General features: G+C 44.4%; 1 protein-coding gene across 1 annotated transcript in view; it reads left to right on the top strand.

Moving 5' to 3' along the window:
- Positions 1-14,219, top strand: part of LOC103353754 (cytospin-A) — a 22,196-nt gene extending 7,977 nt beyond the window's left edge. Inside the window, exons 5-12 of the mRNA XM_008276884.1 lie at positions 6,671-7,212; positions 7,571-7,667; positions 7,760-7,826; positions 9,761-9,821; positions 10,083-10,179; positions 12,288-12,404; positions 12,492-12,551; positions 12,656-14,219. Of these exons, the coding sequence (XP_008275106.1) occupies positions 6,671-7,212; positions 7,571-7,667; positions 7,760-7,826; positions 9,761-9,821; positions 10,083-10,179; positions 12,288-12,404; positions 12,492-12,551; positions 12,656-12,745 (1,131 nt within the window). The 3' untranslated portion in view covers positions 12,746-14,219. The remainder of the gene's footprint in view (positions 1-6,670; positions 7,213-7,570; positions 7,668-7,759; positions 7,827-9,760; positions 9,822-10,082; positions 10,180-12,287; positions 12,405-12,491; positions 12,552-12,655) is intronic.
- The last annotated feature ends 282 nt before the right edge of the window (positions 14,220-14,501 follow it).

Here is a 14,501-nt window from a genome sequence, read left to right as displayed (position 1 = left end):
TGGGTGGTGGTGAGCCTGGGATGTAGTGACGGAGCTCTTGAAAGTAGTGACGAGGAGTTGTTTAGTTGGAATATGTGCACTCCGGGAGGTGAGCATTGTCATTAAACTGGATAATTCACTAGAAGAACCAAGCTGGCTTGCTTTACAGCACGGTCCTCAGCAAACCTTGCCGTCTTCAGTGTGTAGGGTGCTAGCTGGGAGGTTGTTGTTGCGGTTTCACGTAGCGGAGGGGGATTTTGAAAACATGCAGATAATCAAGAGGGAGGAGACAGACATGTGAAATGTGTGGCAGGCTTGACCTGAAGAAACCTGAAGTTTACATCCAGTGAGTCGGACCAGGACCACGCTGACAGAGGAAACACCTAAAAACTGAAATTTTATTTAATTCCTAGTTTTTCCTACAAGATTTCACATTTTCTACCATTAGTCCTTTTTGCCAGCACAGTTGAAATAGTAAAGCAGACACAAATGTAAACAGGAAGTCGTGCACAAGTCAGTGTACTACTTATGACCTTTGAGGCAGGAGATAACACCAACACACACACTCCACCCCTCCATCCCCCCCAATCACAATAGGCCTTGGAATGGGCCCCCCTCGGCCCCCTGGGAGCTGCAGCTTTGCTAATGAAGGTCTTCCTGCCCTGTGCTTCTCCTGAGAGGCCCAAAAGAGGAAAATCATTGACATCATCTTCTCTCCAAGAAGATGGAGTAAGATCAAAGACGGTTGCTTATGATCGTGGCTTGACAACGAAAGTCTCAAACGCTAGCGGGACACCTGTTGCTTTCGTCACCGCAGATTAAAAATAGGTTTGAAGTGAAATTCTCTTTGTTGAGCCGTCGCCAAAAGAGGTTTCTCCACTAGGGACCCACCAGCTGGAGTGGCCTGACCCTTTATTAGGCCTCAAACCAGAAGTGGAACAACCTAAGCGCAGTAAAAGTTACATAGAATTCTGCAAAAAATCCTTCAGTCCAATTTCTCGGGCGTTCCATACTTATATGAGGATGGTGATGTTCTTTGGTAATTTCCTGTGAGTCGCTCGTTCCAATTCCTGACCCTCCCTTATGAGGATTGTAGCTGGAGGCTCCCAGCTTCCTCTAGATCTGCCACAGATTACAACAGCTGGAATATGACCTCCGGAGTCCCTCCCTCATCCCAGTCTCTTTTCTTCTTCTTTTTTTCCCCCCTTGGTGACTGTCCTCCCTTCCTTCACCCCCTGTTTTTTTGTTTGTTTGTTTGTTTTTGGCGTGTATTCAAATTAGAATCATTTTAATTGCACATTTGTAAGTGCAAATCTGGCTCGTAGGACTCTCATGAATGCGTCCACACCTCCTTGATGTCGACTCTCTGTGCTTGATATTTAATCTCACAGCCTTCTGTTTTTTTTTTCTGCTTCATCTCTCTTCTTTCACTTTCCCACATCCCTATAAGAGCCCTAGAAACACAAGCTTCGCCCGGGCCAGCTGAACCTCAGAGAGGCTGCGGTGTAGCACTGAGAGGTAGCCGTGTTATGGAAATGGGGGCAATCCAACACTGTGTTTACACGGGCCCTCGGTAGGGTGATATAAACTAGCATGGCTCGACTTTATGAACCCGCTCAGTCTGCTCTGCCGTCCTGGGATCCGTTCTTTTTTTTTTTTGTGGAGAGCCAGAGAAGGGGGAGTGCAGTGCGGAGGAGGGGGTTCACATTCGGCTGTTCGGGAGACAAAACGTGTTTTGTTGTGTGCTGTGCAGCGAGGTAGCGGGGGCCGAGGGCTGCAGCGACCGACTGGCCATGTGTTTTTGTGTGTGCACCGCACGTGAGACGCACAAACACGTACGGATGCATTGAGAGTCTTGGCTTCAGAGGACGGCCTTCCCTCCTCCTTCCCTTTCGCTCCCTTCGCTGTGCCTCTCTTGCCTTTTTCTTTCTCCATCAGAGAGCTGACCGCTCCACCCTGAGAACTCAAACAGTTACCCTACAACTCCTGCTGCAGTGTTACTCTCTATCTCATCCCTCCTTTCCTACTCACCTCTCTCGCTTCCTCCCCTCCTACGCCGCGCTTCCAATTCATCCATCTTTTCATCTGACCTTACCTTATTTAAGCCTTTTTTTCTTTAAATCTGACCCCATTTTTGACCTTTTTTTCCATGTAATTTAAGAAGTCATTATTCTTCCAGTCACATTCTGACAGCTAAGCCTCTCCTACGTGCTTTCCTCATCCGTCTTCATCGCCGCTTTCCCAAAATGCCTCTGTCTTTCTCCGTATATCTGACAGTCAAAACCGACTTCCAACGTACTTCAGTCAAATTCTAAAGGACACATGATTACCCAATGTGCAGCGGACTACTAAGGATGTTATCCAATGTACCATCTGTCTGTGCTTATGTGCACAACCAGTCTTCAATTGTCTTAACCAACAAGAATGAAAACACTCCATTCATGGCTCAGCAGTGGGTGTGTGTGGGTGGCTGGTCAGATTTGCGCTCCCTCCAGGAGATTTTAGTCGATCTCAAAGGCCTGCTTTGGAATCAGTTCCAGGTGAACGCTGCCGGAGATTTCCAGGAAGGTTCTCTCTGTTCTCTTTTCTCTTCGCTAGGCTGCTCCCGCAATCCAGGGCCCCCCAAAAAAAGCCCTGTATCTAGAGGCCTCGAAGGCGGGTTATATGTAGAATAAAGATTTAGTATGTCGGGGAGGAGGCCTGGTGTGTGTGCAGTGCATGGTAAACAGCAGTGGAATAACAGGCAAGCTTTTATTTGATGACTACGGACATGTAGATGTTCAACTTGTGGTTATTTTTATGTCAATTCTGGCTCCTTTGTAATGTCATGTGCTATTTGTCTTTGATAGGAGTCGACCATATGTTTTTATTTTAGGGCCGATATTGATTATTCATAGTCAGGAAGGCTGATAATCAGTATTTGGAGTCAGTACAAATTACAGTCTGTGTGTTAAAATTTAAAGTTAACACAAAAGCCAAGACAAAACTTTGTTGAAACTGTCGTAGTGTGTTTATATTTTTCATATGTTTAATTAAAAGAGAACTTTTTCTTCAGTGTGATTGGCTATGACTCGTGATGCCTAGCCAATCAGATGGTGCTGTGGGCGGGAAACCATAGAGTGGTGACTACAGATAGAGGAAAGTGGTGTATTTTTAAATTAACTTATTTCTCAGGCATTGGTTTAAAAAAAATAACGTATCGGGACGCCAATACTGGTTGAGCTGGCGTCCCATGTGCAGGGCTACAGTCCCAATGTGGAGGTCATGGGTTCGAATCCCACTCATGACCCTTTCCCACATGTCGTCCCCCCACTTTCCTGTCTCTCTCTCACTAAAAACTATCCAATAACGGCACAAAGGCCAAATAAATAAATAAATAAATAACGGATAATTACCAGATCTGATTATCAACCAAACCGATAATCGGTCTGCTCCTCGTCTTTTAAAGGGTGGATTCAGTCATTTCTGAATACACACGACAAGCTGTGGAAATCTGGAGAACCATTACACAGTTGGGATGATTCTCCAAGTATGTGTTGGAGACGACTGGGTGTGGAGGTGAAGTAGGGACAGATGGTTGGACCACACACTTACAACACACAGCGTGCAATCTCCAAGCGTTCTGGCCCTTTTCCAAGAATTGTCAGGAGATCAGATGTGTGCATCAAGAGTATAGACAAGTGTGTGTCTGTCTGTCATGGCTGGATACCACATCTGGTCTTGCAGTGGGGCACCAGGTCAGGCCTTGAGGGACGGAGCGAGTGTGTGCGTCCCAAGACTGACAATCCACACCGTTATCTCAGTGTGAACCGAGGAGCGCCCCTTCCTGTTTCCTTAAACAGACACGCTCCAGTTGGAGTGTCCGCGTAGAGATAACAAAAGACAAGATCCCTCAAGTCCGAGTGGGTGTTTGTAGTTTTACTTAATATAGAACTTGGAGAGCTCCACAAACCGCCATCCTGATATCCGTTTGGCAGAGAGAGTGCGCTTCAACTGAACGTATGTGAGAAAACTCAACAATGCGGTTTTGGTGTTGAGGTAGAAGAAGAAGGGGAGGTGTATTTGTGGGAGGGAGGGAGGAAGGGGAATATGATATGTATGTGAATGTTAGTGTGTGTGTGTGTGCATCCACTGTAATCGAGTCCAGCTGTGGTCTTGAGTCACTGGTCAGATGAGGGAGCGACTTGGCTCAGACACGGCCTCCTCCTCCACATCGCCATCCATTCTTCATGTAATTACCAACCTTCCCGACCCCTCGGCTCCTCAGCGCTCGATCGCATCGCTCCGCAGTCTGCGCTCTTAAGTTGCCTCCATTAAGTCTGCGTGTGATTTCAACCACTTTTATTGTCCTCGCTCTCTTCTTTTCATTTTATTTTCACATCCTCCCGCCCCCACTTCTCCTTTTATGATGATGGTTGCTTAACATTTTTTAATAGTCTGGTATCATTTACCTCTTGGCTTCAGCGGTTCCGAGAGCTTCTTTTGATGTCTGGGGTAGTGTTTTCGCATGTCTGAGGCTTGACTGCTCGAAGAATGAAAACTTTTTTTCTGCATCGCTCATCCTCAAAGATGTGATTTGGAGTCCTCATTGCCTAATAGTGACAAGAAAAAAAAAACAGTTGGATTGCAGCCACAGTGATGGGGACTGCAAGTTTCACAATGCAGTTCTTGGTCCGGCTCCAAAAATGTTGCTTAAATCTGTGTTTTTTTATTTCTATGTCCAAACTTGTTAATGTTGTTATTTCTAAAGAAAAAGTGAGTAAAACACTTTTGGCTCATGATTCAGTTATGCCTCATTAGAGCTGACTTGCCAGCCTCAGCTCTCTTGGCGTGCCGAGGCTTGACGCTCAGTTCAGTTAAACTTGTTGTCTTCTAATGAGGGCCAAATGAATATTTGATTGTTCATTTGATTATAGTCATTGTCTGCGGAGGGTTCAGCTATGCTTGGTTTTGGCAATCAGATCCAGTTAAGATTCTTGGATAGGAAACATGTCTTTGTCTGCAGTTCGCGTTGGTTGTCCCACGAACTTCACATCTCACAGTGTTGTGGGTTTACGACTTCCCTGAAATGTTTCCTGTAATCCTTTATTAATTATCTGTCAAACTAATGACATTCACATCTGCCTCTCTTGTACTTTGTGTTAATGGCATGTAAAGTAACTTTACACCAATCAGCCAAAACATTTAAACCTACAACGTGCCTCGTATTGGGTGGGTGCCTCTTATGCCACTGAAACAGCTCGGACCAGTTGAAGCATGAACTCAAAAGACGATATCTAAAGGAGTCCTGTGGTATCAGGCACCTTGACCGTAGCAGCAGATCATTTAAGTCCTGTGAGTTTCCAGGTTCAGCTGGATTGAGATCTGAGGAATCCAAGTCAACACCTTGAGCTCTTTATCACATTCTTCAAAATATTCCTGAACATTTTTTTTTTTACAGTGTGGCAGGGCACAACATCTTGTCAGACAATTGTCATGAAGGGGTGTACATGGCAGCAAGAAGGTCGCCGGTTCACGTCCCAGTGAGGACACCCGGGATCTTTCTGCGTGGAGTTTGCATGTTCTCCCCGTGCAGCGTGGGTTCTCTCCGGGTTCTCCGGCTTCCTCCCACACAGTCCAAAAACACGTTGAGGTTAATTGGTGATTCTAAATTGTCCGTAGGTGTGAATGTGAGTGTGCTTGGTTGTCTGTCTCTAAGTGTAGCCCTGTGATAGACTGGTGACCTGTCCAGGGTGTCCTCTGCCTTCACCCTGAGTCGGCTGGGATAGATTCCAGCCCCCCTTGGCCCTTGTGAGGATAATGGATGGATGGTATCATAGTAACATCCATGTGAATGTCAAGACCCAAGGTTTCCCAGTAGAACATTCTCCAAATCATTACCAAAACAAGCCTTCACTGATTTGCCTTTTTCCTAATAGTGCATCCCGTTGCCTTTCTTTCTCAAGGTAAATGATGCACATGCACCAGGGTGTCCACATATGCAATAGAAAATGCAATTCGTCATGCCAGGCCAAAATCTTTATGTGTTTCATGGTCCAGTTCTGACACTCACCTGCCCATTAAGGTTCTATTGATGATAGGCGGGGGTCAGCGTTGGCCCTCTGCCTCGTCTGCAGCTGCATATGCACTGAGCTCAGATGCTCTTTATGTTCTGATGCCTTTCTGTCGTAGCAGCATTGAAGTCTTCAGTAGTTTGTGCTACAGTTGCTCACTTTGTGGGATGGGACCACACAGATGTCACTTAACCTTTCTGGGACCAGTGTAGGTCGGTACTAACCACTGCATACCAGGAACACCCCACAAGAAATGTAGCTGACTAGTCATAATGATCTGGACCTCATCAGATTTGCTCAGATCTTTGCATTTGCCCATTTTTCCAGCTTTCAACATGAGTTTCAAGAACTACTTGCTGCCTAATATATCCTTCCTTTTCTTGGTTGTCTCTTTAACAAGGAAATCATCTCAGCTGTCAGTGGTTTTATTGTTGTGGCAGAGTGGTGTATACGTGTTTTATATTAGTACGTTACCATTCTGCGTGCCATTTTCAGCCTCACAGAATTCGAAAGGCTAGTTCGAAAGGATTTATCCGAACCTTGAAGCATCAGAGAGGTTTAACTTTATTGATTGTCCATTATGAAGTGTCTTAACGTTGTTGTTTATACACAATCGTACAACATTCATGCCTTTCCAGACAGAGCGTGGGGAATGGCAGCAGTTCCAGGCCGACCTCCAGGTGGCCGTGACGGTGGCAGACCGCCTGAGAGCCGAGACAGAAGAAGAACTGACGGCGCTCAGAACGGCCCACAAAGACATTGAAAGGGAGCTGGCGGCTGCACAGCAGAGACAAAAGGAGACTGACATGCAGCTGGTCACCCTGAGAGGAGAGCTGAAGGAGAGCAGGCAGAGACTGGCAACTCTGACCCAGGCTCAAGACAAAACCGAAGCCCAGGTTCCATGTCAGGACACAGAGAGGCCCAACGGAGAGTCCAACAACTCTGACAGCAAAGAAGGAACCCAGAGGGGCAGGGAGAGGGGGCTGTACAGGTTGGGACAAGAAGCAGTGGAAAGTAGGGGTAAGAATGAAGTGACGAAGACTGTCGTCGGCGAGGAGGCGAGAACGGACTGTAAAGGTGTGGCGAAGCGTTATCTGAGAAACGTGACCAATGAGGAGAGGGGCGCGGAGGAGGTGCGATCCGGTGAGACGCGAAGGACGTTACCTACAGAGAGGTCAAGGTGAGATAAACAGGTCGATCCGATGCTTTCCCGAACAAAAAGTGTTTCTGCAGCACATTACTACAGCCTTGTTTTGCATAAGTGGCACTTTTCAAACAGATTTGTCAAAACAAAGCCTCTCAGTCCTCCACATTTCTTTTCTCTGGCATAACATGCAGAAATGGATTACAATTACCAAATTTGGTCAGGACTGCGGTTTTGGTTTCTTTTGAATGTGTTGCTTTGCTGGGCCACTTGAGGACACTTAGAACAGTTTGATTTGCAGCTGGAACAGAGTGAAACAGCTGTCCCAGGGAGGAAAAAAAAAAAAAAAAGAAGCCATTAAAAACACTTTATCGGGTCTGTTCGTTTCCTCCAGAAACCTTTCCAGATTACCTGCGTCCTCAGATTCACCTACTGTGCAGAACGGAACCTTCCAGTCCAACACTGCTGCAACAATTGGGCCGACAAACAAGGTGAGATGTTAATCTTTAGAAAGATTATTCTTTAGAAATGCTTAGGTGCTTCATCAGTGTGGGAACTTGAATGATTCTTGTTTCTTTTCAAGAACTTGACGCAACTCAGAGGGCAAAGAAGTCTGGATTGGCAAGAAACAAAGTCCAGCAATGATACAGGTGTGCTTTTCACTTTTTTACTATAAAATGAATAAAGGTACCCTGCTGAGTTTTTGACTACAATGTTTCTGCAAGTGGGTCCCATTTTGAAGAAGAGGTCTGCAGGAAGTGAAGATGTTGGAAAACAATGCAGGACTGATTTCTGTTTTTGTGTTGAAATGTATTCAACGCTTCTTTTTCTTAAGCAAGAATACACTTTAAGGCATTTTTGAAGCTGCACTAATTAGCGTTCTTACACAATGAATTGCTTTTTGGAATGTGAAAAGGGAACATCATAAATATACCCGCAAGTATTTATCACCAAACTCTGCAGTTCTGCTCGGCTCTACCGAGTATTTTAGCATTTGTTTGCCTAAGGGTGGCCGATTTGACGATAATAAAATACAGACGATCTTAATTTGGCACATTGTCTGTATTTTCTTCTCAAAATCCCCTTTGTTACAGGAAACACAACAACCTTTACGCAACAGACGTCATGCTGGAAATTTCAAGTTTTGCTAACAATTTGGATAAAACAGGCCTGTTGGCATCTCTCAGTAAACTGCTTGCCTCCCTGCATCTAACGTTTCCATCAAAACAGCTCTAGTTGCTGTTTTGCAGGGGCACCATTGCTGCATCCTGGGCTTAACTCTTGATGAAGGCTGTTATAATTAACAGAACAGAACAAACATGATAGCATTTTTTGCTCACTATGGCAGGATGAGGTGCATCAGGCCTGGCTATGCAAGACTAACAGTAACAGCAGGTTGCAGACCAGCAAACTTTCAGAATACAGTCAGAGCTAAAACAGAGATTTGTGTCCTTTATAGCTTTGAGTTGAAGTGACCGATTTTCAATCCAGGCAGCAATATGCACCACTAGGGCTGGGCAATATAACTGAAAAACCTGCTACAACCAGCGGAAAAATGGTTCAACTTGAAGTACTGCTTAGCCTATTCATTAAGATACACAAGTAATGTTTTTAATGTTAGCACTATGATGAAGAACACAAGTATAGACATTTACACACAAGATTAAATACTTACGAGATTATGGTTCCTAACTTTACATGCTTTCGTGGCGGTTTGCATTAAATGCATTTAAATGAAGCTATCGAATACTCTATCATTGGGGTGTCCAATCCTGGTCCTCGAGGGTCACAGTCCTGCATGTTTTAGATGTTTCCTTCTGCCAACACACCTGATTTGTTATCGGGCTTCTGCAGAGCTTGATGATGAGCTGATCATTTGAATCAGGTGTGTTGGAAGAGGGAAACATCTAAAACACGCAGGACTGTGGCCCTTGAGGACCAGGATTGGACAGCCCTGCTCTATCAAGGTGTTTTCTTATTTTATTGATGAAGTGCGTATCGCTGTCATGTACTGCCACATTCAAGACTGTGATCCGATCACATGAATTTAGCTAAATTTTCCAAGAGAACTGTGATTCAGATAGTGGATTGTGATTCTACCCTAAACACGATATGATCCTATTTCCATTTATTGCTTTGCTTTTACAGCCCTTTACTGTTGGTTTACTCTCGCCACCCTCATGACGTCGTCTCCAGCAGCTGCAGATGGCTGTTTTCACCATATAAACTCATTCGCTCTGTCCAAACAGACAGCTAGCTTCTACTTATCTCTTGTTTTTCTCACAAGTTGGAGACCAACACAGGGTTCGAACGAGAGTAAATATTGGCTCCAAATGAACTCTAATGTTCCTCTGAGTGTGAGGAAAAGGACAATTGTTTGCTGCATGCTTTGTCACTTTATATAATCTGTGTTACAGCTTGAGCTGCAACCCCTAAGTGGTCAAAGATAAACGATGCTTGAGACATGTAGAAGTTCGTTCTGCCATGTTCAAGTGCAGCACAGTGTAACTAAACCCCACTGCTCTGATTGTTCATAATGACAACTTGCTGTTCGGTAATGCAGCGCTGTTGTTTGTCTTTGCAGGAAAACGCGAGGAGTCTCTAAACAAGTACAACTCAGCCCTCACTGAGTTACCACCCACCAAGTGAGTCCACACACACTCGCACACTGACGTACTACTGTGTCATTGAGAGCAACCTAATTGCTACATACTCTGCAAATCTAATTGCTTGTTTTGAGCCAAGTAAATTTGTCTGCTGAAATCCTAACGTTCAGCCTTTTGTACTGATATCAGTAATGTGAATTCTTTTTTGGTTTTACAACAGAGTCAGTTGTGTTACGTAGATTTTTACGTCTCTCTCTGTACAAGTTCAGCTCTGAACGACAGCTTGTTTCTTCTCGCCAGGTCCCAGGACGGTTTCAACCTGCTGCTGCGTCGCCATGGAGGCTCCAAGAGAAACTCGCTGCTGCGCTGGTGTCAGAACCGAACCCAAGGCTACAAGGTGATCCTGGACCTGATGCGGTGTACAGTATATACAGTATATGTGTGTATTCAGAGCCGAGACGTGGACTTTCTTTTGGAGGCGATCTCCGTTTATTACAGACCTTGACAGCCGATTTTAAAAACCCAAAAAACATACAAAATCTTCTGTCAACCCACAAAATCTGTACCCTTCTCATACAGACCACATGAACAAAAGGGCGCTGCGTGAGGCAGGAAGCATTCAGTGCATTTGCAGTAGATGAACAGTACAAGACGGAACACAAACTTTGACAGCTGATAAAAAAACAAACAAAATCTTCCATCAACTCGCAAAATGTGAACCCCCACAGAAATCAAACAAGACATAAATATATTAGACCAGGAAGTGAGCCCACAAGTATAATTATATTACATTAAAACACATTGCAACAGCACAGTCTCGCTTAGTACAGAACACATGAACAAAAGGGGAGAGGTAAGGCGCAAAAAGATCAATTGCAGGACGTGGTGGGGGGCTAAAGGTGTCCGTAGGGTGTCATGACCCGGCTCAAGGCAATGACAAAATCTGAGAGAGGCAGTGCAACTTAAACAAAAACATACATTTATTTAAGCAAAAAGAAATATAACAATGCCAAGATGAGGTGTGTTGGTCAGTATAATCAGTGGTGTTAATGTGAATGCGTGTAGTGTGTGGTGCTGTCGTGATGGAGAGCAGAGAGAAGAGAGAGAGAGAGAAACGCTGATCAGCCACGCTTTAAATGCAGTCCATATATCGGGCCCAGGTGCTCGCGATCAGGTTGAGTGGAAGGCTGGATCAGCTGATCACCTCGGAGGAAAAGTGACATGTCAGACACCCATCTGGTTTCTTAGACCAAGCGGCCAGCAGGGCCGTAACAAGGGGTACCAGAGCCCCCCAGCAAAGGTTCCACACAACTGAACTAATACATATAATAACAATAAAATAAAAATATGTATGGCTGTGAAGATTCTCAGTCATCCAGGTCATGGTTATTCTTGTAGATTAGTCGTAGCAACTGGACTTCTTTGATTTCCTTGAAGACTTTTTATCTCTCATCCAAGAGGCTTCATCAGTTCTGACTGACTAGTTGTGAGTTCCAGATTCTTATATCCGTAAGGAGCCATGAACACCTGAGTTTCGGTTTTGAAACTCTCCCCAGGAAGATGAAACCACGTTCACACCTAGCCACGAAAGAACCTAACGAACCCCTCCTTAAGGATATAAGTATCTGGAACTCCCAACTAGTCAGTCAGAACTGATGAAGCCTCTTGGATGAGAGGTGAAAAGTCTTCAAGGAACTCAAGCAAGTCCAGCTGCTACGATTAATCTACGAGAATAAATAAATATATATGGCCCACAACCACTGCTGCATCACTGGCCCTGTTATCTTTCTTAAAGCTGAAGCAGTGGATGTAGGTGACATGCAGCTGAGTTTTGGTTGGTCTTAAACACCAAGCTATAAATGTTAAACCCTTTACAGACACGGACCTCGTTCCATAATGGCGTCTCACCGTGTCGGCTCCACGTCTGGATGAGCGTTTCATTGTGTCGTAACATCCTTGTATCACTTTCATTACGACCCAAATCTGAACCGCGCCGTCACATTAACGGATAGACGCGCACAAGCAACTGTACTTTGAGTTGTGTGAAGTGATTTATAGAAGACGTTTTCCACATTTCAGCATCAGCATTCATCCAAAAAAAAAAAAAAAAAAAGCTTCAAAGAGCTCTTGGTGTGCCAAACATACCGCTCTCACTCACTTTGCTCTACAATTTCAAATCTATTAGGTTACAAAATGAAATGTCTGGAATAACAGGCGATGAAAACAGAAGCTAACAACTTAAAGATTAATGATGCTCAACAATAATGGATTTTTTTGTCCTCCAAAAAACATGAACAGGAGCTGAAGTTCCAGCTGTTTAGAGTAATTTCCTCTGAATTTATTTACAACCTTGCATGCACTTACAACAAAAGCATCTTCGTTAATTGATAAATAAGATCAATCAGGATCTACTTTTGACTTGTCTTCACCTCAGACAGGTGCAATCACAGATGCTCTCCACTACGACACTGAAACTCACTGTGTGTCTTTCTTCTCTTAACGTAGAATATTGACATTACCAACTTCAGCAGCAGCTGGGCCGATGGTCTCGCCTTCTGTGCCGTCTACCACACCTACCTCCCCTCACACATCCCTTACACCACCCTCAGTCCTGAGAGCAAGGTAGGAACTGTGCCTGGCGCCCGTGTGATCGATGGGACCAAGTGATTTATTATGTTTGGCTTATCGATTCCTTTTTTTTTTTTGTAGCGGGAGAATCTCGGTCTGGCGTTCAAAACAGGAGAAACCGTTGGGATTGCACAATCTCTGGTAAGACACTGGAACAGCAAATCAGCTCACTGCCCTCTAGCACACACCTAGTAGGTGTAGTTTGTGTTAAGCTCTTAAATTTGGTTGAAATCTTTGCTCGACAGACGGTAGAGGAGATGCTGAGAGCTGGCGGTCCGGACTGGCAGAGGGTCCTGAGCTACGTGGAGAGCATGTACCGACACTTTGAGATGTGACAGCTGGAGGTACTGACAAACGGTCCCACAGTGGATGTTTAAGGACTCGTTCAAGGAAACCACAAGTGTTCATAACAATGACTCCCTGAATGCTACCTTTTTAGTGAGCGTGAGTTGTAATCAAAAAGTTCTGAGACTTTGCCTTTAAAGATAAAAAAAAAGCATACTTGGTTTGAATTTGGCAGTTGAAGCTAGTGCAGCGTTACAGAGCTCCTGGTGCTTCTGCAACGATTGCAATGCTTCCTGAACGTCACTTGATGTAAACAACTGCGACAGAATCTCCTAAAGTGTGTCGAAATGGTGACGCTTTAGCTTGAATGTAATTTTTAAGGAAGAAGCGAAAGGGAGGCGAGTGAAGGCAGTTCAGATCATTTGTGCCAAATGTTCTCCTACAGACTCCTCAGGATGTTAGAGTAGAACTCTACCTTGGCAGTCTGACCCTGTGGGACTAATTCTCTCTACACAGCCATATGAATGTTAAATAAAACACCTGGCGTGCTCCTGGTGTAACCCTGACCTGATGTGCCTTGTCCTGTTCAACTGCAGCTTCTTCTTCCACCTGTAGTCACCACTCATGATCCTCCACATCAAGTTATCCTGGGTGTTAAATGATGCAGAATGTGATGATTTCTTCCCCAGTTTGTGGTCCAAAAGTAGACACAGCTGATTGTGAAGCACTTCACCAAGGTAGAAGAACGCTATTTAAGTTTACATGTTCCTCGTACGCGCTCCGTAAACGAACACCAGGGGACAGTCTTGGAACTTTTTGATCGCCCCTCGTACAAGTTGAGTTGCTGTAAATGTCTCCACACTGGTACTTCACTGGCAGAGAGTACTGTATTACATCATGTTACCTTCATGAAATCTGAAAGCAGTCCTCAAGCTGCACATGTTTCTTCTTTATATCTGCCAACACATTTTGCCTTTTTATATGTGATGCTTTGCAAGGCTTCGACATGTTTTCCTGGATGTTTTAGCACTCTGTAAATATGCACTTTTGTCAGCACTTTGTTGGTGTACGAATGTAATAGTGTACAGTACAGATGTTGCAGAACTGCTGTCGTCTTGTAAGGGCTCACATTCAGTAGCAAGGCTCCAGTTGAGGATTCATCCAGTTAAGTTTTCTCACAGAAGATTCGAGGACATTGTGGCTAAAAAGTGCCTTATTAGAAGTGTGCCGGTGCTGTTTAGGTGCTCAGGGATGTGGAGTAACATAGAGCAAGATTTTAAAAAAACAAGCCTATACAAGCTTTCACATCCAGTTTCAACATCATCTCACCTCACACCTGCATCCTTACTGATGCACAGCTGGTATTGTTAGGACATGTTTTATAACTGACTCTTTTTTTTTCTTCTTCCAAAGTTGTACTTGCCAAAAAATCAGACAGATATGCCTTACGTTGTAAAATATGTTTATATGTAACTATTGTGAAAAGCCAAAGCAATAAAGAGTTAATAAATAATGATATAAATAGTGTTGAGTGAGCATGACCACAGAGTGAACACATATTTATGGGCTTTGAAACATGTGAAGTATTTGAATTTCTTCTTTTTGGGAGGAGCTCAGGTTTGAAGTGCCGGTTTAGCCTCGACTTTACTCCCGCCTGCTGGTGAAGAAGAGGCAGTGCAGGCTTTCATTGTGCCTGTGTCACCATGTTCCAAAGTGAAAATTTTAATTACTGCTTAGTGGTTTAGACATGGTCAGTGTTCCACCCATAATGTCACTTCATATCCTCCATGCTGCTATTTTTGTGCC

The sequence above is a fragment of the Stegastes partitus genome, unplaced genomic scaffold (assembly GCF_000690725.1).
Source record: "Stegastes partitus isolate 25-593 unplaced genomic scaffold, Stegastes_partitus-1.0.2 Scaffold82, whole genome shotgun sequence".
Lineage (NCBI taxonomy): Eukaryota > Metazoa > Chordata > Actinopteri > Pomacentridae > Stegastes > Stegastes partitus.
This window is presented reverse-complemented; position numbering and strand designations above follow the sequence as displayed.